This window comes from Stegostoma tigrinum, chromosome 11 (genome assembly GCF_030684315.1).
Source record: "Stegostoma tigrinum isolate sSteTig4 chromosome 11, sSteTig4.hap1, whole genome shotgun sequence".
In the NCBI taxonomy this organism is placed as follows: Eukaryota; Metazoa; Chordata; class Chondrichthyes; order Orectolobiformes; family Stegostomatidae; genus Stegostoma; species Stegostoma tigrinum.
Window position 1 is genome coordinate 14782064 of NC_081364.1, and position 25934 is coordinate 14807997.

The following is a 25934-nucleotide window of genomic DNA, read 5'->3' on the forward strand; positions in this document are numbered from 1 at the left end:
CCTCGAGGCTGGTGCTATGTAAGTCTCATTAGACCATAGGCAATAGGAACAGGAGCAGGCCATTTACACTTCGTACCTGCTCCACCATTCAACAGGATCATGGCTGGACTGGCATTCCTCACTTCCACTCTCTCAAATTGACATGAAACCCTTGATTCCCTGACTGAACAAGTATCGATCTATCTCAGCTCTAAATATGCACAAGGACTCTGCCCCACAGATCTCTGTGACAAGGAGTTCCAAAGACCATCAACCCACTTAGAGAAGAAATTCCTCTCATCTCAGTGTTAAATTCATACCCCCTTTATTCTGAGAGAATGCCCTCTGGTCCTAGACTCTCCCATGAGAGGAAATATCCTGTCAGCATTTACCCTGTGAAGACCCTAAAGAACCACATACATTTCAATGAGATCACCTCTCATTCTTCTAAATTCCAAAGCCACCACCGAATTCTGGTGGGATCAGAGATGATGGGCATCAAGTGGCTTATTAACAAGGTTGATTGGCATCCAACCAAGCAGGCAGGATTTCTGTATCAGGCCCTACCTGCTAGCAACTGGTAACAAATTTCCATAGACGAGGCATCCTTGTGAATACTCCCCCAAGAATATCCTGGCCCCACCATCATCATTGCCGGTCCAGCAGGCTATTTTAAACTACATATACGAGATGAGAGAAAGCCAGGGTGGGGGGAAGGAATAGAGGTGTTGGGGTAGGAGTCAAAGTTATCTCTTCTTCCAAAATACACACCATGAATATGGTGCACTCTATCTCAAAATTGCTCATTTACTGTGTCCTAAAATGATACTTTTTTGAAGATATCTCTTCAATTTACATGAGAATGAACCAACACTATCTGCTTCCACATTCTCCCAAGAAAGCCAATTGCACAGATTTACAGCTTGTTCACTCAAATAAAGGTCCAGTTGATTCATTTTGAATTTAATTCCAATCAATTGCAGGCGCAGTCCTCCAGTTCTACTGATCTGGACAAAATGAAGTAGCTTTTTTTATGGCCCACATGTTATTACTCATGTGAAGATCCTAAAGACCCTACGTCAAACTTCTCTTTTCCACTAAGTATATTTTGATTTGCACAATCATTCCTCATAATCCAATCCGTCCATTTACTCAATCACTCTGGTTGCACACATCAGTATCCAGTATCCCTTTTGTGCTGTGCCAACCACAATTGACTAAAGATCCTAACTGCAATCATATCAATAGTTTATAAAATGACTGGTATAAATCATTCATCAGGTTCAATAATGGCCTTCTAAAGTATCCCTGATGCTCTTTAGTCACTGCCCCGAGCATTGTTGTAATAAGTTTAAATTGGGGACAGGCGATGACCTAGTGGAGTTATTGCTACATTATTAATCCTGTAAAATCAGCTGTTGTTTCGGGGATCCAGGTTCGATTCCCACCATGCCAGATGGTGGAATTTGAATTCAATTAAAACACATTGATGTTTGAAAAACGTATCTGGTTCACTCATGTCCTTGAGGGAAGGAAATCCACCATCCTTACCGAGTCTGGCCTCCATGTGACTCCAGGCCCACAGCAAGATGGCTGCAATCCTCTCAAGAGTATCAATCACTACGAAGTCTCAATAAAGAAATTAAATTGGACTGACAATCTGACATTGATCCAGGCACTGGAAAAACCAATAGCAGAAACAGCCTTGTCAACCCTGCAAAGTCCTCCTGACTAGCACTTGAGGGCTACTGCCAAACAGGCTGGTCATGCAACAGCCTTACATACTCATACTTATAGAACCAAACGTACAATGTCCCAGACACCACCATCATCATCCCTGGTTATGCAATAGCCTAGTGATATTATGGCTGGACTGTTAATTCAGAGACCTAGATAATGCTCTGGGGCCCCAGGTTCAAGTCCCACCACAGTGGTGGAATTTGAATTCAATAAGTATCTGGAATTAAGAGTCTAATTATGATCATTGTTGGTTGTTGGGAAACACCAATCTGGTTCATTAATATCCTTTAGGGAAGGAAACTGCCATCCTTACCTGGCCTGGCCTACATGTGACTCTAGACCCACAGCAATGTGGTTGACTCTTAACTGTTGTGTGGGTAGTTGGGGATTGGCAATAAATGCTGCCTGGCCAGTCATGCCCTCATTCTGTGAATGAACAAAGAATAAAGAATGTCCTGTCCACTGGCAGGATGGACCCAGCAACGGTGGTGGCACAATGGTATACTGTAGGGAGGGAATTGTCCATGGGAGTCCTCAACATTGACTCTGGATCCAATGAAATCTCATGTGTTCATGGATGATTTTAATATCTACCGCCAAGAATGACTCGGTAGCAGCACTAGAGATTGAGCTGGTTGGATCCTAAAGGACTTAGCTGGTGGTCTGGGTCTGTGGCAGGTGGTGAGGGAACCAACAAGAGGGAAGAACCTACTTGACCTCATCCTTACCAATCTGCCAATCCAAGCACATGACCACTTCATTCTAGATGGAAAAGGGAAGCAGATAGATGGGAATGCCACCCCCTGCAACCTCCACTCCAAGCCTGTCACCATCATGACTTGGAAATATGTCATAATTCCTTCACCATTGCTGGGTCAAAATCCCGGAATTCCCTTCCCAAGGGCATTGTGCATCAAGCTACAGCACAATGCCTGTGGCAGCTCATCAGTACCGTCTTATGGTCAAATAGGAGTCAGCAATAAATGCTGGCCAGTCAGCAATGCACATGTCCCACAAGTGAATAAATAAATTTTAAAAATTCAGCACCTGATTGCATTCAATTTTCCACTTACAGTTTTTTTTTTCATTTTCATTATCATCTTTCCATGGACCTTTTTGAGCTATTTTGTCTGCATATTGGATTTTGATCTGTCACCTATCTGCCCAATTCCCATGTATGTTCAAGTTCCTGCACTACAATCCACCTGGCTCCATCAGTAGACTAGCTTCATATCCACTGTAAAATATTTCCACAAGTTCCTGCTTATGTTATTTTTGGTCCTGATCTTTCCATGAAAACTGTGTGAAAGTCCTTAGTGAAATCTAAGAAACATTATAGCATAGAATCATAGAGGTGTACAGCATGGAAACAGACCCTTTAATCCAACTCGTCCATGCCAACCAGATATCCTAGATACATCAAATCCCATTTGCCAGCAATTGGACCATATCGCTCCAAACTCTTCCTATTCATGTACCCATTCCAATGTCTTTTATTTGTTGTAATTGTACCAGCCTCCACAACTTCCTCTGGCAGCTCATTCTAACACATACCATCCTCTGCATGAAAAAGTTGCCCTCAGGTCCCTTTTAAATCTTTCCCCTCTCACCTTAAACCTAGACCCTCTAGTATTGGACTTTCCCACCCCGGGGAAAAGACCTTGCCTATTTACTCTATCCATGCCCCTCATGTTTTTATAACCCTCCATAAGGTCAGCCGTCAGCCTCCAGTGCTCCAGCTAAAATAGCTCCAGCCTATTCAGCCTGCCCCTGTAGCTCAAACTCTCCAATCCTGGTATATCTTTTCTGAACCCTTTCTAGTTTCACAGCATCCTTTCTATAGGTGGGAGACTAGAATTGCACACAATACTCCAAATGTGGCCAAATCAATGTTCTGTACACCTGTAATGTGACCGTCCAACTCCTATACTCAATGCACTGACCAATAAAGGTAAGCATATGAAACACCTTCTTCAATATCCTTCTGCCTTATCTCTATTGTGTATTTTTGTCACATTCTCAAACAGTAAGTACATTGAGTGTGTGTACCCCCTCTTTCATTTGTTTGCACAATGTGATCATCGCTGGCTAGGCCAACATTATTGTCCAGCTGTAATTGCCCAGAGGGCAGTTAAGACCATTAGACCACAAGACATAGGAGTGGAAGTAAGGCCATTCGGCCCATCAAGTCCACTCTGCCATTTAAATCATGGCTCATGGGCATTTCAACTCCACTTCCGTGCACTCTCCCCGCTGCTGTTGATTCCTTGTGAGATCAAGAATTTATCGATCTCTGCCTTGAAGGCATCTAACGTCCCGAAAAGTTAAGAGTCAACTGTATTTCTCTGGGTGTACCAAGCTGGGTGGAGAGGGCAGATTCGTTTCCTAAATGACATTCTTGAACCAAATGGGTTTTTATGTCAATCAAGTGGTCATCATTAAAGAAGTTCTTTTTTCAAAATTGAATTCAAATTTCACCTCCTGCCATGATGGGATTTGAACCTATGTCTTCAAAATATTCACCTAGTCATCTAGATTGCTAAGCAACGAAAAAGCCATAAATATGTGGATGCTGGAATTATCAAAAAAACACAGAAATTGCTGAAAAATCTCAACAGGTCTGGCAGTATCTGTGGAGTGAAAGCAGAGTTAACATTTCAGGTCATTGTTTTTCCAGCAATTTCTGTTTTTGAGCCTAGATTACTAGTCAGGTGATATTACCAAGACAGCACTGCCTGAACTATAGACCTGTACTAGATGAAAGAAGGCCATTTTTTTCAGAAAGAAACCCAGGTAGTTCCAATACTCTGTTCTTCCCCAGACCTTTCCAATTCCTTTCACCCTATCAGGCAGTGAACTTCAAAGTTTAACTGTATCAAACAGTTATTTCCGTACCCTATCTCTGACTATTTAAATACCTTAAACATGTGCCCTCTTATTGACCACTAGAAAGAATCCCTCTTTATTCACACTCTCTGAACCATTCACAATTTCAGGCACCTCAATTGGATCAACATTTAGCCTTCTCTGCTCTAGGGAGAATAATCCCGGCTTCCACAGTTTAGGACTCCCTTATTGGCTGTTCATTGATTCCTGCCAAGATTCACAATTATAGTCAGTGCACAAAGGGTTTCCACTACATTCATTCAATGTACTGTGTCATTTTATCAGGTCTGTCACCCTGATCTCCTTATTTTTGAAATTTTATATTTTGTATTTTCTCCCTTTTCTTTTCTTTTAGGTTTCCCTGCAGTATCCACTGTTCACTGGACAGCAGGTAAACCTGCTCACAAGCCTCCCCTGTCTGCTATTGGTTGCACAAAGATTTGTGGGACAACCCTAATTCTGCCCTCATAGCCTTTCTGCCACCTCCCTCCATCCCTCTGGACAAGCGACTGACCTTTGGAATGAATCAAGCCAGCGCTCAAAGCCTACTTGTAGGCTTGGGGCCTAGTCTCTGCTCAATATTTAGACAACTGCTTTCTAGCTGCTCCCTGTTCATTGCCTAGCTGGCCTCTAATCAGGGCTCCCCCTAATAACAAGGTTGAGCTTTGCAGCTTGTCCCTTGTTGTGGATCGATTCTCAAAATGTTGCTTGCCATTACCCAGACATTCAATACAAAACATTTCTTCTACCCCATGCAAGACTAGCACCTTCAAACTTCCTGAGATAGAGAGGTGGATTTTGTTCCTTGTTGGCTGAGCCAACTAAAATCCATCCCTGAGTAGAGGTCAAGCGACACACACTAAGCTTTAATGGATGTGACTAGGTTGCAACTGATGCAGGCATAATGGATGGAAATCCCTCCATCTGCACCGCAATAATTGTGTGAGTCAGTGATTCACACAGAGCCCAGCCCAGTGAGCTCATGGGGACATTAGCCTCTGCAAGTGCAGTACCCTCCTTTTTCGGGACTTGCATTGGAAAATGAAGTGAGAATAGGATTATAGACTCCAAATTCTCCACATGAAGCCCTCAATCCCAGCACATTCTGGTCTTACCTGCTTGGAAAACTGTGACCAGAATTCCTCTGGGCTAAAACTAAATCAATATGGTGTTTGACTTTGTGGTCTATCAATTATCCAAATTATCTATTGGATAATCAAGCCTGAGACAGAACTTGAATCCTAAGCTTCTCACTAGAGTTTAGAAGGATGAGAGGAGATCTAATTGAGATCCATAAGATACTAAAGGGGATTCACAAAGTAGATGTTGAGGATGTTTCCTCATGTGAGGCAATCTAGAATGAAAGGTGATAGTTTTAGGATAAGGTGGTGGCAGATTTAAAACAGAGATGAGGGGAATTGCTTCTCTCCAAGGGTCATGAATCTTTGGAATTCACTACCCCAGATGTGATGGATGCTTTGACATTGAGTAAATTTTTGGAGATAGACAGATTCGTAATTAGTAACTGGTTGAAGTATTATGGGGTGCAGGCAGGAACACGGAGTTAAGGCTAACATGAGATTAGCCACAGTCATGTTAAATAGCAGAGCAGGTCCAAGGTGCTGAAGGGCCTACTCCTGCTCCTAGCTCTTATGTTCTTGCCTGTCCAAACTGTACCACAATGCCTCTTACTACTTAACATGTAAACAATGGGCACCTAATAGAGAGTTTCATGCCTTAGGAATGAGGTCAGGGTCAAAGATCAGGACAATTGCCCAATGAAATTGGCTTCTGGGTTATTGAATAGTATGAAAGATTAACTGGATAGAACATGTGTAAGGGAACACATACCTCTTGGTAGTCCATGGGTGCCATTTCAACACATAAGCCACACAGTACGAGGCTAAAATGAATCATTAACATGTACCCAGCATGTACCTACTATCCATGGGTGAGTGTCATAACTGAGCTGTAATGTATCAGTAAGGTGTGTATTGTTTATTCATTATTGCTAACTGTATGCACCTAGAGTTGTCAGACACCAGTATTAGCTAGGCCCAGCACTAGACTAGAGTAAAATTCCAACTTCAAGAAGTGGATCCAACTCATGTTCCCTTTCAGCTCACAGTTCTCAAGAGAGGAGTGAAGTTAGGTTTTTATCAGCTGCGTGCCCTACACTTCCCTGCATTTTCATTTGACATCTCACAGGTGTTTTTAGTGCAGAGCAGGGAAATTCCCATGGGTTCAAGCAGAACTTAAAAGCAAGTCACGCTCTAATCAAAGGTAGGTTTGCAGACACTTGTCATGAATGCATCTGGAAATCCTATGTTGTCGGGTGGCTTTCAGCAAGCCCGTGTTTTTGTAACTGGTACTGCTCAGACCCATGCTAATCACTCTGTGTCTAGCTGAGTGTGGCCAGCACCTTTCCTGCAACCGTACAAAATAACACACTGGACGTCATGCTTTGATTCAAATGCGCAGTGCCCCTGTCAGCTGAGGGATCACGCTCTCGTCGCGCGTTCACTTGAGAAAGCAAGGCGTTGTCCAGATATGGCTCTCTGACCGAGGAGATCAGTGAGGTCTCTCGAGGAGCTTTAAAATGCTCGGTGCAAAGAGAATGGAAATCCTAGCTTTCCCAGTCATGTTCCAGTGGTTACAGCGAGCATGGCAACAGCCTCTTTTCCCAGTGACTTCTGGGATTTGCTGTCAAGTTGGTTTTTTCTGCCCCCTCCCTTGCATGTTCGACAATTTTTGAAACTGGAGAACTAGTGACAATAGGATGGAATGTCAGACATACAATGCATATTACTCCTTGGGGATCCAGGCCAGAGGTAGGTCTGACAAGCTGTCCGATTTGCAAAGACAAGTGCAGAGTGCATGCCTTGGAGACAGATAAAAAAATGGAATCATTATCAGATGATGGATGGTGCGTGGGTGTTGGAGAAAGCCTCAATAACACAATCCCCGCAAACCAATCCCGCACCCACCACTCCTCAGCCTTTTATGCTGCAGAGTAATATTTATATTAGTGTGAGTGTTCAGTGTAATCTTATCCCAAGGCCCACATCACCAGAATCCCTTTATGGGAGATGCATTCGTCTAGCTTCAAACTGTATCAGCATAAAATTCACAGACGTGAAGCAAGGCTGGTGAATGAATGCAGATAGTCATTCAACCTCCACCAAACTATCACAGACAAACCATTGGGGATCCATACAGTTCTTCCACCTAACCTAAGCCATCAAGGAACACAGATACAGTCCATCTGCCCATACTAACCAGTCAGCCAAATTCCTCACCTTCCTACTGAACAGTGCAAATCCGAACTCTGATCATTGCAGCCTTCCTAAACTGAACAAGCTCAGACATTATATAAGAACAAATTACTGCAGACTCTGCAATCTGTACTGAAAACAAGCAATGCTCGAGGTCACAGTGGGTCAAACAGCATCCATGGAGAGAGAGCAAGCTGTTCAGACATTACCCCTTGTAAACCAGCAAGGAGTATATTCAACTTCGCCCTGAATCCCTGTCCGAATGGTAACCATCAGCAATCTCTTTCTATCCCACCGTAACCTTCCTGAGGAAGGCACCAGAGTACTGGGATTCTACCACATACATTGAGAAAAGTGTTGACATTTTAGCTTGACCTGGCAGAAGTGGAAGAACTTTATTCCTTGAGCACAGGTTGGATTCCAGGTATTATAGAAAATGTTGAATCCCTCAAATGAAGCAAAATTTATTTTGACTGCAGGAAATCTCTTGCAGTTATGGACTGGATATAGCCCATGCTTTTGTCATATCAGTTTCCCTTCTCTGATGTCTTCACCCTGGAGGCAATTAATCTCTAATGCCAAATAGTGGCTGATATATAAATTAATTTTTCTACAGACTGTCATGCGTCGAGATAAAGTTTTTAAAATATATGGTACTTTGACTGATAAGATTGTCTTTGACAGCTTTTTTGAAAACAGGTCAGAAATTGTATGGAGGGGGTTCTATAAATAGATGCTTTATATTTTCTCTTTAATGATGGAGCAAGGAGTATTATGCTGCATCATTTTATAAGGACTTGGCTACCCAGAGGGTATGTTCGCAGGAGTCTATGTTAATGAGCCATGAATACCAGAGATGGTGGACTGTCCATTGGCATTATAGATGGTAGAGGAAGCGCCGTTACTTTAACAAAATAATGCAATGGGTTTTACAATTTAGTGTTTCCCCAGAGTGAGGGTTCACACAAAGGTCGCATGCATAGCAAGAATGCAACCACAGAGGTCAACGTGCCTCATTCTTTGCCTGTACAATTTTACGTCCAATTAATGGATAGAAAATTGTGCAGGCAGCAAATCAGCTGTAGTGACCCATTCATTCATATTTCCGACACGTGCTCCTGCTGTGTGAAGCCCCATTTCCAGAACATTAAATCATGAAATTTATTGAGGAATAAGTTACTTAAGAGATATTTGTACAATTTTCCTGTTGTATGCAGAAACAGTCTGCTATATTACAGCGTATGTTTTAATATGGATAAGGCAGCATTATTATGAAGATGGATTCTATAGTTTCTCTAGCACAGGAGGTAGTAACCAATCTCTGCTATCTTATAGTTTGGCTCTAAAAGTGCTTAACAAATTGTTTTTTTTCTTCTCTCTTTCCTCTCTCTCTCCTCAACCTCTTGCTTTCTTATCTCTATCTCTGGCTGTTTCACTTTCTCAGGAGTACATCTTCCATTTGGAACCAGGAAAAGTCGAATCAGGCAAGGGCAAGTGTTCCTATGACCCCAAGCTTGACAGTGTGTCATCATTAATTAGTGAGTGTTTCACTACTCTTCCTCAACTCCACTGGTTTTATTGACAGGCCCAGGGCAGCAAAGGAAGGGGAAGTTAAAGACTTGTGGGAGTGGGGGTGGTGGTGGCAGTGTGGTACAGGCAGTGGGAAGGTGGGTGGGTGGTCAGGCATTTTATCCTGCGGCAAATAACTGATCCCACAGGAACAGTTCGAGTAACTTTCAACACAAGTCACTGTCACTAGACAGATCGAATGCGATTGGGGTGGTATGTCAGTCACAAACAATGCTGTTGTGATTGTTTGCGTCTGCTTGAGCAACTCCGAATACCCTTAACTCAGCTAATGTCATTGTCGTGCATTAAGGCCCATTCACCATGTACACCTGGAATGCAGACTGGAATTTGCAGCAGCCAGAAGATTTTCATTCCAGATGTGTACCCTGGCTCATGTTTTGAGTTCCTTTAGCTTGCTTTGTGCTCAGTGTCACCCGCAACTCTGCACCAAGCCCCCATCCCTGTGTCGTAAAATAACTGAAGTATAACATTTGCTGGAAAAATATAACTGGAGTTTTCTCCATATCTTCAGTTGATTCACAGTGGTTGTGACAACACCTTCTTCTCCCTAAGACTGAGCCTCAATAGGTCATTGAACCGTGCGGCCTAGTCTGACAATTTCCTCCCTCTACACTCATACAGACAGATGCCAGCAAGGGTCACTGGATAACATTCAAGAGCAATGATCTGTGTGGAATTCTCTCCTCCCTGCTTCCTCCCCTCCTCCTGAGAAAATTTTCCAATTTATGGGGCACAGACGATGATTTTTGCAACCACAGTGAGATTAGTCAAATCAGAACCATCTGGGGAATCAGATTAAATTTGTAAACTCTCTGGTGACCATAGGCATGTTCAACACTAACTATGGTTCACCGATCAACTGCACCCTGAGATAGCTTCCTCACTCATCTCTGAATGATACCATTCACGGGCATGAATCTCTGTCTCCTTCAGTGTTGGCTCCTCGCTCTGCATGGTGCAGCCAAGTGTCCATTCGCCTGCTGTCCCCAGGCATTCTGGGAAGGAATGGGCAGAATAGCCTTTTCTCATTCCCCATTTGGCTGTGTTCTTAACCGGGTTAAAATCAGAGAAAACGCTGAGAATATATCAAGAAGGTATGGTAAATCTGAAAAGTAGAGATACTAGATAACATTTTGTATGTTTAGACCACATATCTCTCGATGAAGACATCAACGCCAAAAGCGTTGACCATTCTTTTCAACCACTGACTAAATTGCTTTGTATTTATGGCATAATAGTTCCAAAAATCATCTTTCAGTTACCGCTGGACTAATGGTATGCCATCTCCATTACTTTTGATTTGGCCAGTCAGGGGTTAATCAGTTAATGGTGGGGCACTGCCCCACGTTTTATTTTACATCTGTTAATGCATTACCCAGAGGATTCCGAAGGACTTTCTCACACTTCAGCTCTGAGCAAGATAATCTCTGCAGCATTATTTAACGACACTAGGTGGGCAGCTCTGTTATGTTCTGCAAGCTCTCATCCTGGCCAAGAGTGCCCAAATTTACTTCACTCAGAGCATGTGCAAACCAAGTCTTTGAGCTACCTCAGTCTAAATTGTATTAAAAACCAGGATGTCTGAGCTGAAAGCATCAGTGCACTTTCCTGCACACTCCCCTTTCAGGAATGTTTGCAGAATTCAATGTAATTTTTCCTGAAATAGAAGAATTGTGACGTATCGCCTCCCCAGATTGCAGTTTGGTTCAACGTATCGGGTGCAATCAGAGAAACAAAGGAATAAACAGTTACTGAGGGCCAACAGTGAGGACCAAGAAGCTATCCATTTTGACACTTACTGTGCATGTATTCAGGCATGCTTTTGGCTTGCTTGTAATTGAATTCACAGCCACTTATTCTTCAAGCACTTCCATTTGAACATTAGTGTTGTAAGCAGGCTGCCGAGGTTAGCATTCTGCATTAGATCAATTTAACTCCCTTTCTCCCCAACCCCCACCATATTCTATCTCAATCTGATACTCTGTTACCTCTCGGCAGATGGTGAGCTCTATGCAGGCGTCTACATTGACTTCATGGGTACAGATGCCGCCATCTTTCGCACCATGGGCAAGCAGACAGCCATGAGGACTGACCAGTACAATTCCCGCTGGCTGAATGGTGAGTGAGCAACAATATTAATTGTGTTTTAGAATTACATAAAACAATAAAAAGAACTCAGTAACCCAGATTGTAAGACACTATTCACTGTGACTCTCCGATCACAGCCTTGTGATATTGCATGGGCTCTGGCATCACCTCCACAGATTGAATATCACCTTCTCCAGGGCAGTTAGGGATGTGTAATATATGCCAGCCCTAGCTAGGGGCAACTGCATCCCATGAAAGAACTATTTAAAAAACAAAGGTCCAGGCTAAAATTGAAAATTGGAAGAGTATAACTAAAGAATGATGGTAAATGTAAGGACTTAAGAATTTTGCTGGAGAAAAAGATTGACGACAAATAGCAAGCGAACAATTTCCTTGTCATATTTCATAAGCTAACTGCAGGAAAAACTGTTCTAAAGTCAGGCCTGTTGTGAAATTGCTGAATTAACACTTGTACGTAATCCTTAAGTTCATTGGCATGGGAATTGTACGACTACACAAATTGTTCAACAGCACATAGCTTATCCTTATATACATATAGTTTCACTTCACGAAACATCTAATCAACACTTGAAAATCCATAGCATGCAAAGTTGTGGACCAAGTGCTGAAAAATGGTTTTGGAAGAGGAGGAGACAAAAATAGAAACTGCAGTTGTGAGGAAGGGTCACACGATCTGAAAGGTTAACTCTGATTTCTCTCCACAGATGCTGCCAGACCTGCTGAGCTTTTCCAGCAACTTCTGTTTTTGTCTCTGATTTACAGCAACAGCAGTTATTTCGGTTTTTGTTTAGAATAGGTGGATGTCTGATAACCAGCACAGATACAATGGGCTGAAGGGCCTCAGTCCATCCTGTAAAAACTTATAACTATGATTCTATGACCACATAAGTCTGTAGTTCTATCTTATTCAGCAGGCAAAGGGATAGTCACTATGAACTCTAACTGTGTAGTTCCTTTTCATTCATCGAGGCAAGTCTTAATCAGGAACAGTGTAATTCTTTTTATTTAGCACAGTGAGGGTTAATCGAGGTCTAACTGTGGAATTCCTGTTTCTTCAGCAAAGAGAGGGTTACTTTCTGCACAACTGTGCAGTGACCCTTCACTCTTTCTTTTTCCCTCTCCAGCAGTGTATTACTCATTCATTTGTTATTTCTGTCGGTGGATTCACCAGATTTGTGATCCGGTGAGCAACTGAATTGCGTTCCTGAGCTTCCACCAGAATTCAACAGTGGATGGGTTGAGGAACCGTGAGCGCGTGCAGGCTCCCAGCTGCAGTCTCAGCCCACATCCCGAGCTGCATGTGGTATTGTGATGAGATGTGACAGGTAGACTCCTCGCATCTTTCACTGTGTCAGCCACAAGGAACAGTAATGGGAGGCAGGGTCAGCCAGATGAAGGAATTGAGTTGAGTTTCCCTCATTGAGATACTTACTAATGAAAGATTAACGTCCCAGGGATGTTGAAAGGATGGGGCTGCCCCTTTCTCTCCTTATTTTCTTGGCAAATTAACTGTTGATTGTTTGTTCTTTTACTGTAATGGCTCAAAGATGTTATTAGTCTGTTGGGAGGAAAGAAACAGATATTTTTTCAGGCCATGGGCTGTAGTGGGGTGTTACCATTGCCACTCAGCCTGCACAGGCTATGATTAGAGTGCCTTTCTTCTCAGGGAAACAGAAGCCCACCTTTCACAAGCTTTCATGTTGCATGTAGAATATGCAGGAAAGTGTCGCTATTAGGAGAGACAAAGAGAAGGCTGCAAATGCTCGCAATTAAAAACAGTGCTGAAATCCCAGACCAGGACAACAAGCATCTGATAAAGGAAAAGTGGTTAAAATATCAAGAGGAACAACATTGCAAAAATTGAGCATTGTGCTGAAGTGCCTCAGGGCAATAGCTTTTTATGTAAGGGAAAATAAACATACTTTATTGTTATTGTAGTACAGTGGCCAGTATACCATAACATAATGTTTAAAACGCTTGAATATGCTTTGTTGCTTTCAGCTGTTATTGCGACTTAAACAGCAAAGTTGGCTTAATAATTTCTTCTGTCTAGTCTTTGTGAAAGCCCAGTTCTGGCCACCTTGTTAGAGGAAGGATGTTATCATGTTGGAAAGGGTTCAGAAAACATTTACCAGGATGTTGCCCAGAATGGACGGTTTGAGTTATACAAATAAGCTGGGACTGTTTTTCACTGGAGTGTCGGAGATTGAGGGCTGACCTTACAGAGGTTTATAAAATCATGAGGGCCACAGATAAGATAAATGGCAAGTGTCTTTTCCCTGCTGTGTGGGATTTCAAGACTGGTGGGCGTAATTGGTTGGGGTGTGGTGATGGTGGGGAGGCCAAAGTAGGAGGAGAAAGATTTTAAAAGGACTTGAGAGGCAACTTTTTTCCATGAAGTGGTTCATGTGTGGAATGAACTTCCAGAGGATGTGACAGATGCAGGTACAGTTAGAAAATTTAAACGGCGTTTGGATGAGTACATGAATAGGAAAGGTTTGAAGGGATATGGGGCAAGTGCAGGCAGGTGGGACTAGTTTAGTTTGGGATTATGATTGGCATGGACTGAAGGGTCTATTTGCATGGATGTGAGATTGCTCACTGAGCTGGAAGGTTAGTTTTCAGACGTTTCGTCACCATTCTAGGTAACATCATCAGTGAGCCTCTGGTGAAGCACTGGTGTTATGTCCCGCTTTCTATTTATCTGTTTAGGTTTCTTTGGGTTGGTGATGTCATTTCCTGCATTGGTGATGCCATTTCCTGTTCTTTTTCTCAGAGGGTGGTAGATGGGCTTCAAATCAATGTGTTTGCATGCTGTATGTATCTATGACTCTATAACCTCTGTCTGTAAAGCTGAAGGAGTTCAAAACCATCTCTGAGTCTTGAGGTTGCTCCACTTGGAAGAGTGCAGGCTGAAATCAAATTCAAAACAATTCAGAACCAAGGGAAGGAGGGTGAGAATGGGTGAAGTACAATTGAAGATCAGTAACTGCTGTAATGCAGGAATGAGTGAGCATGAGGAATCTCTCATATAATCTGTTTATGGTAATGTGTCCCATGAACTGTACGACAACACAGGAGGTCACCCACCTTTCTAGGACAATGGAAGTGACCAATTGGTAGGGATTAAAAGTGACTGGCACTCCACTCAGCCTGTTTATTGCTCAAGAATTGATATGAAAATTACCACTGGTAACTATACTGTCAAATGTTAACCTGGAATGAAAGTAATCTAAGACAGCAGGACAAGGGAGATATCAGCACAAAATGATGAAAGACAAATTCAAGACTAATATCAGAAAGCCTTTTTTCACCAGACAGAACATGATATATATCTGGAATAATTTTGGCCTGAAACTTGAGGTGAGAAAGAATCTAGTATTAACCATCGAACACTGCAGTAGTGATATATATATTTCTATACCATGAAATAAACAGGCCAAACTGAGCCTCCCTCATGAGCACTTTGCTGTATGATTTTTGTGATCTTTGTGACACCCATGAGATTAGCTTTAACCTAACCTGCTCTTGCAGGCACAACAAATATGCTCTCCGATGCCTATATCCACAGGTTTTGTATGGAAAATTGTGGGTTTATTCTTACCACTGGAGTGTGTCTTCCAATTAGAAAGTTTGACAAGCTTGCAAGAGTTTTAGAGGAAGCTTATGTATCCTCATACCCTTACCCCAATTTTAAGCATCATCACACACTCGGTCTCGTGAAGACACATGCGTGTACAAAGGCTGATACAGATAGAGACTTTTCAGATTTTCTGGTATCTCATCTGGCAGGCCACTAGCTTCTTGAATGGATTTGATGCTGTAAGGCTGAGATGAAAATTCTCTGCAGTTTGTAAGGCTTCTACTGTTGAATATCTGGCAGGTTGGTTCTCAGGTCAACTTTCGAACTGGAACAGTTTAACTACTTTGGCTGCTTGATGGAGACTAAGCTAGTTTTGGATTCTGAATCTTAGACCGGCTGATAACTGGTGGATTTCCTGAACCCTGGGTTAATGAGCGTATAGCAGTTAACACAGCTTCAATCCCATGACTGCTGCAGTCACATTTCTGAGACCCTCCCATTGCAGTTTGGATGGGGGAAGACCATTGTAATATACTAGGAAGCTGGATAGTGTCCAATGAGTTTCTATCTTCTCTTTATCCAGTATGAAACATGGCTCAGGCAACCTGCAAATTCCAAAGTCTTTAGGTGCTGGCCATCCTTGTCAACTACACAGATGGTCATGAGGTAGCTTCACCTTTCTATGAAATTTAGTCTGGCATTTATATGCAGGTTCAATTGAACATTGAAGAAGGCATTGGATGCTTTTAACAGTGAGCAGGGATATGGAGAAAAGGCAAGGTATTGGCACTGGATAATAGAGTTTGTGTAGGTGGATGGGCAAATGGCTTCCTTCCATGCCATCATAATTCAGTGATTGGCCACAGAGACTTGATTGGACAAATCCCAAAAGTTTTGCAGTCTGTGGAATCCATCTTGACAGCTTGTTTGTGTCCAATTAATAAATTTTAGATTTGAAAGTTCATAATATGATGGCTTATACTCAGCCTAGTCGAGATTGGATTGAAATCTCACCCAATCTTGATTCCCACTAGTAGTTTGTCACTAGGATAGGATTTTTAAATTTTGTTCATGGAATGAGGGCATCGCTGACTAGTATTTATTGCCCCACCCCTATTGCCCAGAGGGCGGTGAAGAATCAACCACATCGTTGTGCGTCTGGAGTCATGTGTTGTCCGAAATGGCTAAGGATAGCAGTTCCCATTCCCTAAAATCATTAATGAGCCAGATGGATTTTTCCAATACCCAACGCTGGTTCATGGCCACCATTAGACTCTTAATTTTTGATTTTTATTGAATTCAAATTCCACTGTCTGTGACGGAGCAATTCAAACCCGGGTGTCCGGAACGCTCCCCGGATCTCTGGATTAACAATCCAGTGATAATACTGGTAGGCCATCCCATCACAAAATGGTTCAAATGATCCTTAGCACTTACATGCAGGAACATTTACAACCAGAATGTCCCAAGTTTATAAAGGTTGTTTTACTCTGAGGTAACTCAATAATGCCATCCCAAGCTTTGAATGGCCATCAATGGCTGACATTTTCTCTTCACTTTGTTCTTCAGGTCACTTTCCATTGTAAGTGAACACGGCTCCCTCATGCCTTGTCTCACCCTGTTCTGTTTCGATGCAACATTGGAGCAGTGTCTAACAGCTGGCCTTGGCTGGTATAGTATCCCAGCCTCCAACAGCTGTGTAAATAGCCACAGCACTAGGGTTACTGGTGTCAGTTTAAAGCCATGCTCATGTCGACATGACTGAGTTATACATTTCTAAGCAGTTAAATGTGAAAATATTTCAAGTATTTAAGCAGTCACTCAAGCGGCAAAAATATACTTTACCAACCAGGCTGGACTCATAGCATTTATTTGGACTCCACTTAGCTCTTGAAGAACTGTTAACACTAAGTGAAGTGTCTTACTAAAAGCAGTTACCAAGAAGTCAATGTCCATAGGATGGAACATACTCCCGGGGCTATAGGTAGTGACTTTTGGAAATGCCTTTGTAAAGTACTCTGTTACAATGCCTGTCACAACAGAAAATGTTTCCTTACCCTCCCCCGTCACATACTAATTCATAGGCACAGATTGTTTCTGAAGTAAAATGTGATGAAAAAAATAATAACACCCTCCTTTTCTTTGTTGGTTTGGTTTTCTTTGCCGTTGCCTTTGCCAGCTGTCACACAGTCTCGCAAAGGCAAGTGGATCCACACGATATAAAGATACAAAGAAAATTCATTTCAACCTATTTCCCATCAAATTGGGCACTAAATTCTTCAGCTGGGCACTCATAGCCAGTGACAGAGCAGCATTGCCCCTCCTCCTGTAACACATTGTACTTGTGACTGTGTCTATGTGTGCAAAAGAAGCATAATCGTGGCAATGTCTCTGGCAGTATTTTCCTTTGTCCACACACCAAAGGCTAATTATCTGTTCAGTTTCGACTAGATTGTCTGCAATATCTCATGATGCAGGGCAGACAGATTAATGAGGAGTGAGAGGCACTGCTGTCAGGTGCATCAAGCGTAGAATAATTTCTCTCGCATCCTCTACCCGCCCATGTACCTTTGGCTATCATTTTCTCTTCTCTTCCATTTTTTTCACCTGCACAGTGCTTTCTCTTTGTCTCCAACTATCTCTTTTTGCTCTGTTTGGGCCCCACCATTCTGTTAATCCAATTTTTCTGTAGGTTAATCCCTTGATTTTTTCACTATGCATAAATCCATCCCCACGTTTGCACTATTTAATTCTACCTAAAACCAAATTTAAAAGAGCAGATCCATTTATCAAATGAAACAGTATGAAGGGCACTGCCAAATAACCTGATGCCATAATACCTGAAATTAACCAAGCTTTATTTTTTCACCTTTTTCAGCTCTGCTCAACTCTATCCTCCTCTCTTCTTTTGGGTAAATGTTGGCTCCATGCAACAGACAGTCAAAAAAACGATCTATGATGTGAGTTTAAGAAATAGCCCTAGAAATAAGGGATGTGTCGGTGGCACATTTTTCAAGATTCTTCAGATTCTGGAACAGTTTCTAAAGATTGGAGGGTAGCTAAAGTAACTCCACTATTTAAAAACAGAGATAGAGAGAAAACAAGGAATTATAGAGCAGTGAGCCTGATATCAGTAGTGGCTAAGATGCTTGAGTCCATTATCAAGGATGTGACAGCAGCACACTTAGAAAACAGTGGTAGAATCAGATACAGTCAGCATGGATTTACGGAAGGGAAATCATGCTTGACACATCTACTGGAAATTTTTTGAGGATATAAGTTGATCAGGACTAGCATGCAGCGTATTTGAATTTTCAGAAGGATTTTGACAAAGTCCCACATAAGAGATGAATGAGCGACATTAAATGATCGGGCCTAGTGTATTGAGATGGATAGAAAGTTGATCAACATACAGGAAGCAAAGAGTAGGAATTTCTTTTTCTGAATGGCAGGCAGTGACTGCTGCAGGGATCAAAACTAGGACCTCAGCTATTCACAATAAATGTTAATGGTTTAGTTTAGGGAAATAAATGTAATATCTCAAAATTTGAACATGGCACAAAGCTGGCAGGAAGGGTGAGCTGTGAGGAGGATGCAGAGATGTTGCAGTGGGATTGGGACAGGCAGAAATAGTGGACAAATTCATGGCACATGCAGTGTAATTTCAATAAATGTGAAGCTATCCACTTTGGTAGCAAAAATGGGAAGGCAATTTTTTAATTGAATGCCTGTAAATTGAGAAAGGGGTGTGTTCAACAAGGTGTCCTCATACACCAACTGCTGAAAATAAGCAGGCACAGCAGGCAATAAAGAAGACAAACTGTATGTTGGCATTCATAGCAAGAGGAGTTGAGTCGAGGAACAAGCATGTCTTGCTGCATTTATACAGGACAATGGTGAGGTCACATCTGGAATGTTATGTGCAGCTTTAGCCTCCTTATCTGAGGAAGGACGTTCTTGCTATTGAGGATACATAGCAAAGATTTATCAAACTGATTCCTGGGATGGTAAGACTGGCATATGAGGAGACATTAAATCAGTGCGGATTGTATTCACTGGAGTTTTGAAGAATGAGGGGGAACCTCAAAGAAACTTACAAATTTCTAACAGGACTAGACGGGTTAGATGCAGGAAAGATGTTCCTGATGATGGGGTGGTCCAGAACCAGGGATCATAGCTTAAAATAAGGGGTAAGGCTTCTAGGATTGAGATGAGGACAAACCTCTTCCCTCAGAGAGTGGTGGGCCTGTGGAATTCACCACCCAAATCCCTTGTTAGAGCACTCACCTCAGTTTAACATACAATCCCACTCCCGTGCGATACATTTGAATGAGTATCTCATGTATTGTGTAGGGAGGACAGACGGAATGAACAAAGGAAGGAATTTCTTCAATAGGCCTTCTCCCTCCTGTGAGTGGTTAGGCTACTAGTATTACTGAATATTCCAGCCTTTTGAAATCTGCGTGACTGCATGAAGTTCAGGGCCCGAGTGTGTAATAACTTTGGTCTAATTCTAAATTAACAGGCAGGAACTGACTGTGCAGTAACTCATTTTTAGTCAGTGCCATTAATGGGCCCACATAGCAGCACACATGCTTGCTTCCAGTACAACCCAATCTATCATTGTTGCAATGGGCCTTTACCTTTCAGTCTCATTATTACAGGGGTACTATGATAAACTGTCTTAATATAGGGAGAACAAGAGCCTTTAAATGCTAAAACTGGATTGTGTTTCTTGCATTTCTCCTTGCTGTCCTATTCATGGCACACTGGATGTGGAGCAGGACTTATAATAGGCCTGCCAATAGCAAGGTATGCAGATGCTAGAGTCAGAGAAAGCACGGTGTGGAGCTGGGGGAACACAGCATGCCAGGCAGCATCAGAGAAGCAGAAAAGTTGGATCCTGAAGAACATCAACTTTCCTGCTCCTCTGATACTGCCTAGCCTGCTGTGTTCCTCCAGCTCCACACTGTGCTGTTTACAATAGGTCTGCCCTCGCAACAACTCCTACCTGGCACAGTGGCTCAGTAGTTAGCAGCACAGCCTCACAGCACCAGGGACTCCAGTTGGATTCCACCCTTGGGCGACCCTCTGTGTGGAGTTTGAACATTCTGCGTGAGTTTCCTCCGAGTGCTCCGGTTTCCTCCCACGGTCCAAAGATGGGTAGGTTAGGTGCATCGACCATTGGGTGGATTAACCATTGGAAATGCAGGGTTACAGGGATAGGGTAGGAGGCATGAGTCTGGGTGGGATGCTCTTCAGAGGATTGTTGTGGACTCGGTGGGCTGAATGGTCTGCTTCCACACTGTAGGGATTCTATTGTAGCTGAAAATGGTGTCCTGAAACCAATTATCGTAATGGTTGTTGGGTTACCCCGTGTTTCCCCAAATTGGGACTGGAACAGCAGCCAATGGTGTGCTGAGGCAGATGTCACATGGTTGAGCCTAAGAGCAGAGTCTCCGGTGCAAGAATTCGTATCATGCCAGTCTATAAGAGTTACTGACGCTTACAGACAGCTCTGTAATCACACAGATCTCACCTAGAGTTTCTTAAGTGGCTTTTCCAGTTTCTTCTTCCACAAAAACATGGAAACTTACAACCTTATAGGAGTAGCCATTCAGCCCATCATTGCCTGCATTGTTTCTATCCCACCATCATGCCTTTAATTAGTTGTATTGGTCATGATTGCAGTCTATGATTCAGATTACATCTCATTCTTTGCGCTCGGGAGTTAGGTGTATCCATTTTGCGGCTGTTGGATCCATTTTGCAGCGTTTGGTATTTGCAAGGTGCACAATAAATGGGCAGGCTATTGCATATACTACCCATTTGAACTCCAAAGTAGAGAGCCTAGAGTGAAACAAGCAGGAAGATCCTGGGGTCAAAGCAGAGAGCGAAAGTTAATCAGTTACCAGGCTCATACAGAACCATTGGAACACTGTAAAATCTGACCAACACTTTTATCCAGTGATTCTCTTAGTATCAGCGTTACACCCATTTCCAATTATTTTAAAGTCTTTTTGGTCTAGCACTATTTAGAGCTTGGTGGCTTGTAACGACAAATTAACTATAGATCCAATTCATAGAATCATAGAATCCCTACAGCGTGGAAACAGGCTCTTCAGCCCACCAAGCCCACACCGCCCCTTGAAGCATCCCACTTAGATCCATCCCCCGTTAACCCACACACCTCTGAACACTACGGGCAATTTATCATGGCCGATCCACCTAGCCTGCTCATGTTTGGACTGTGGGAGGGAATCAGAGCACCCGGAGGAAACCCACGCAGACACAGGGGGAATGTGCAAACTCCACACAGACAGTCACCCGAGGCTGGAATCGAACCCGGGTCCCTGGCGCTGTGAGGCTGCAGTGCTAACCACTGAGCCATTGTGCCGCCCCATTGCCTCTGTATTTTAACCAGGTCACACAATGGTACTGCGAGAAATCTGGGCGTACAGTATATTATTTTGTATCCTTTATGAATTTCGGAAATCCCAATGCCCTTGACCAGGCAATGAAGCCATTGTTGAAGTCTTGCCACACAGGAACACAGAGCACAGCAGTCAACCTATGATAGCCAGCTCCCTCATACAGCAATGTGATCCTGACTAGAGGTGCCTGGTGCACCTGAAACTCAGCACTGCTGAAAGTGTGGCATTCCACTGGATTGTGAGTCCAGCTTTTATACTTGTGATTCTGGAGTAGGCAACCGGTTGGCTTGGAGGTGAGTGTTGCCGCCCTGACCATCAGCACCACCAGTGAAATACAGTTGTGAAACATGTATGGTCCACGCTGACTCGAATGGTAGTCCTCTCACCTCTGAATTATGAGCTACCCAGTTCAAGTCCCGCTCCAGGGCCTGAGACCAAGAATCTCAACCGACCAGACAATTTAGCACTGAGAGAGTGCTGCATGGGCACAGTTCAGTTTCAGACAGTAAATTCAGACTTCATCTCTTGGATGGATGTGAAAGATACCAGATCCCATAAACGTTCAATGGTGTTACCATCACTGAATCCCCCACTATCAACATCCTTGGCATTACTCTTGACCAGAAACTCAACTGGACTAACCGCATAAATACAGTGGCTACGAGAGCAAGTGAGAGCTAGGAATACTGTGAACTCAGTAGCTCACCTCATGATTCCCGAAAGCCTGTTTAGCATCTTTAAGATACAAGTCAGGAGTGCGATAGTGTACTCCCCACTTGTCTGGATGGGTATAGCTACAATAACACTCAAAAAGCTCGACACTGTCCAGGTCTAAGTCGCCCAATTGATTGGCACCATATCCACAAGAAACCATTCTCCACTATCACCAATCTGCAGCAGCAGTATGTATTATTTACAAAATTTGCTGGAGAAATTCACTGAAGATTCTTAGAAAGCACATTCCAAACCCAAGACCACTTCCATCTAGAAGGACATGGGCAGCAGATAAATGGGAACGCCATCCACAAACTCCCCTCCAAGCCACTCACCATCTTGACTTGGAAATGTATTATTGTTTCTTCACTGTTGTTGGGTCAAAATCCTGGAATTCCCTCTCTATCAACATTGGGGGTCAACCTACAACACATGGACTACAGCGGTTCAAGAAGGCAGCTCATTACCACCTTCTCAAGGGCAACTAGGTACGGGCAATAAAAAATGCTGGCCAGGCAGTGCCCTCCACATCCCATGAGTGAATAAAAAAGAGCTCATGTTTCAAAGAACAGCGGTGAAGTAGCCAATATTTCACATTCAATTTATATCCCAAAGGAACTGCAATCCAGTCATTGTCACATTTGTGGAAGTTAGCTGGGTGCAAATTGGCTGCCATGTTTCCTACATTGCAGTAGTGATTCCATTTGAAAAGAATTTCATTGGTTATGACAGGTGAGGACTTAGACTTAAAATGATATGCAAATGAAGCAAGGGTGTTGTGAGGAGAAAAAAAAGACTTCTTCCCTCAGTGAGTAGTTCAGGTGGGGAAACACAGTGCCTGGAAATATCATAGAGGCAGCTTCAATTCAGGCAGTCAAGGGAGCATTGGATGGTTATTTGGATAGAAACAATGTTCAAGGACATGGGGAAAAGGCAGGATACTGACCGTAGGTACATACATGATAGGCTAAATGGCCTCCTCTGCACTGTAACAGTTCTTTGATTTCCCATTCCAAGATGGTAAGAATCGCCGATGCTGGAGTCTGAGATAACAAGGTGTGGAGCTGGATGAGCACGGCAGGCCAGGCAGTATCAGAGGAGCAGGAAAGTTGGCCTGCTGTGCTCCTCCAGGTCCACACTGAGTTATCTTTGATTTCCCGTGGAGCGTTTTGAGAATTCTGGTGCTCATGAAAAACTTAGTTGAATGCAAAAGCCTTTCTTTCCTCTGTGCATCAGCACTCACTGTGCATCTATGTTCTGTTTGGTTTCAGACCCAGTGTTTGTCCACGCTCAGTTAATCCCAGATAGCGGTGAACGTAATGACGATAAGCTTTACTTCTTTTTCCGGGAGAAATCGAGCGACTCCGGAAGTTCAGCCATCCACTCGAGGATAGGACGGATCTGCCTGGTATGTCTGTGTTCGCTCAGTGACTGTGGGGTTGGAGATTCTGCAATATTTTCCCCACCAGCTGAAATTGCAGCTCCCATATCAAATATTCCAACTTAAAATATCAAAATCTACCTACATATAAACTATAAAAATGAACAACGATGAAAAGCAAATTTCAATCATTCCTTCCTTCAAGACCCTCAAATCCTATTTCTAAATCTGTTTTATTTGATCTTTTGTAAATCTATTGAGACAGCTAGTAAAAATGCCTGACTATAACAGGAATGAAAATAAAGTACTTATATTTATTTAGACCCCCCTCCCTTCTCCCCCCAAAGGTGTCCCAAAGCACTTCACAATCATCGAGTTACTGTCCTAAACACTGGCACATGTTTATCGACAAGATTGTGTGCAAATATAGCCCAGAGGTTTTACTCCAAGTCCTACAGCGTGTTATAGAATCACATCATCTGTTGTGATAGTGTTGGAGTAAATATTGGACAGTACACCAGGAACGATGCCGACTCTGAGAATAGAGCTATTGGGACCTATTGAATCAATCCTGAATTGCTAGGTGAAGTTTTGGTTTAACGTAGAGCTTCCCAAACTGGGAATCTCGAGCTGAAATGAGAAGCTTGCTGGTTCCACTATAAATAATGGGTGTTGTAGAGCTGCAGCTGAGGTTATTCAGATGTGCTGCCCCTTTAGCAGACCTCTGCTCTCAAAGGTCTTCCCCTCCCTCCCACTCTCAAGGACTCCCTGACTAATGTTGGCACAGATCTCACTGAAGGATCGTGATATCCGAACTGGCATCATATCGGGAGTTATTTAGAAAGCATTGCTTTAATGATTCATCTGAAAAATGCTGGCCATATCACATTTACCCAAGCAATGATAACTGATAAATTTAGTTACAATATTACTGAAATCATGATAGGGCCCATTTTATGGCAAACAATTGATACTGTACCCATGTTTGTATTCAGCTGATGGATTAAGATAAAGCTTTGGGCTATCAGTGTCCTTTCTTGATTGCCTCACACATTAGCATTCAGGACCCAGTAACTTGTGCCTTCATTTAAAATAAAGTGGTGTTGTTTCTGCCTTGTTATGTAAAAGCTTCCCACTGTTGGGATAATGGACAGCAGAGCAACTTGAAACACTTTTAAATCCTGTACAGACAGGAGTGTTGAAAGTCTCAACATCCGAGGGACAGCCATTGTGAACACTATATAAATGATTAGGAAAACCAATGGCATTATTGTTCACTGCAAGGGGAGCAGAGTCTGAAAGTGGGGAAGATTCGCCGTAGTGTATAATGTGTTGGTGAGACCAGTCTGAAGCACTGTGTATAGTTTGGGAATGATAACCTGAAACCAATACAATAGCATTGGAAGCAATTCAGTGAAAGTGCACTTGACTGGTACCTGGTGTGAAGAGGTTATCTAATCAGGAAAAGCTGGGCCTATATTTACTGGTGTTGAAGGAATGAGAGGTGATGATGTCAGCGAGAGACCTGACAGGTGATCAGGGTCACATGCTTAGAAGGGACAGGCAACTTTAGGTTGGTGGTTTCCAAAGTGAAATGTCTTCACTTTATGTCTAGGACTGTTGTAGATTAATTAATAGAGATTGGCTGCCACAATTAAGTAAGAATCTTATTAACTTCAGAAAACACAACTACCAGGAGGGTAGGTGAGCTCTGTCCTTTTTTGGTCAATTCCTATGTGACTATTTCTTTTACAGAATGATGATGGTGGCCACTGTTGCCTCGTCAATAAATGGAGCACTTTCCTGAAAGCTCGCCTTATCTGCTCAGTGCCAGGTCCTGACGGAATTGAGACACACTTTGATGAGCTGCGTAAGTAATCCTGATTACCAGTCATAGATTAGGGGACTTGGTAGCACATCTTCCATTTAGGGTCACTATACAAATGCAAGCTGTTGTCAATACTTTGATTTAACACCTTAATTTAATTCTGGTTTATTTTATTGGGCTTGCAGAGAATACAGGGACTTTGTCATGGTGCACTGAATTAGGATTTATAAACCAACCTCCCTGTAGCCCCTTCACCTTAAAAACCTGATAGTTTCTGAGAAGGGGCCTATGAAATTAATGTTTGCTCATTATAGAGTAGCATGACAGAATGATATACGGGACATTAGATACTCTGCTTCTTCATACTTCCTTTTTCATATACATAAGCCAAAGCAGAGGGACTTGGGTGTGGAGT

At 42.8% G+C, this 25934-nt stretch overlaps 1 protein-coding gene across 7 annotated transcripts in view; it reads left to right on the forward strand.

Annotated features, from left to right (window-relative positions):
* The window catches only part of LOC125460303 (semaphorin-3F), a 232588-nt gene that overhangs the window by 160212 nt on the left and 46442 nt on the right, over positions 1-25934 (forward strand). For 6 of the 7 annotated variants that reach the window (XM_048547631.2, XM_048547629.2, XM_048547633.2 and 3 more), the window contains exons 6-10: positions 4961-4996; positions 9325-9418; positions 11469-11588; positions 23582-23718; positions 25447-25561. In XM_048547631.2, the coding sequence (XP_048403588.2) occupies positions 4961-4996; positions 9325-9418; positions 11469-11588; positions 23582-23718; positions 25447-25561 (502 nt within the window). The remainder of the gene's footprint in view (positions 1-4960; positions 4997-9324; positions 9419-11468; positions 11589-23581; positions 23719-25446; positions 25562-25934) is intronic. The other variant, XM_048547630.2, reaches the window with a different exon arrangement.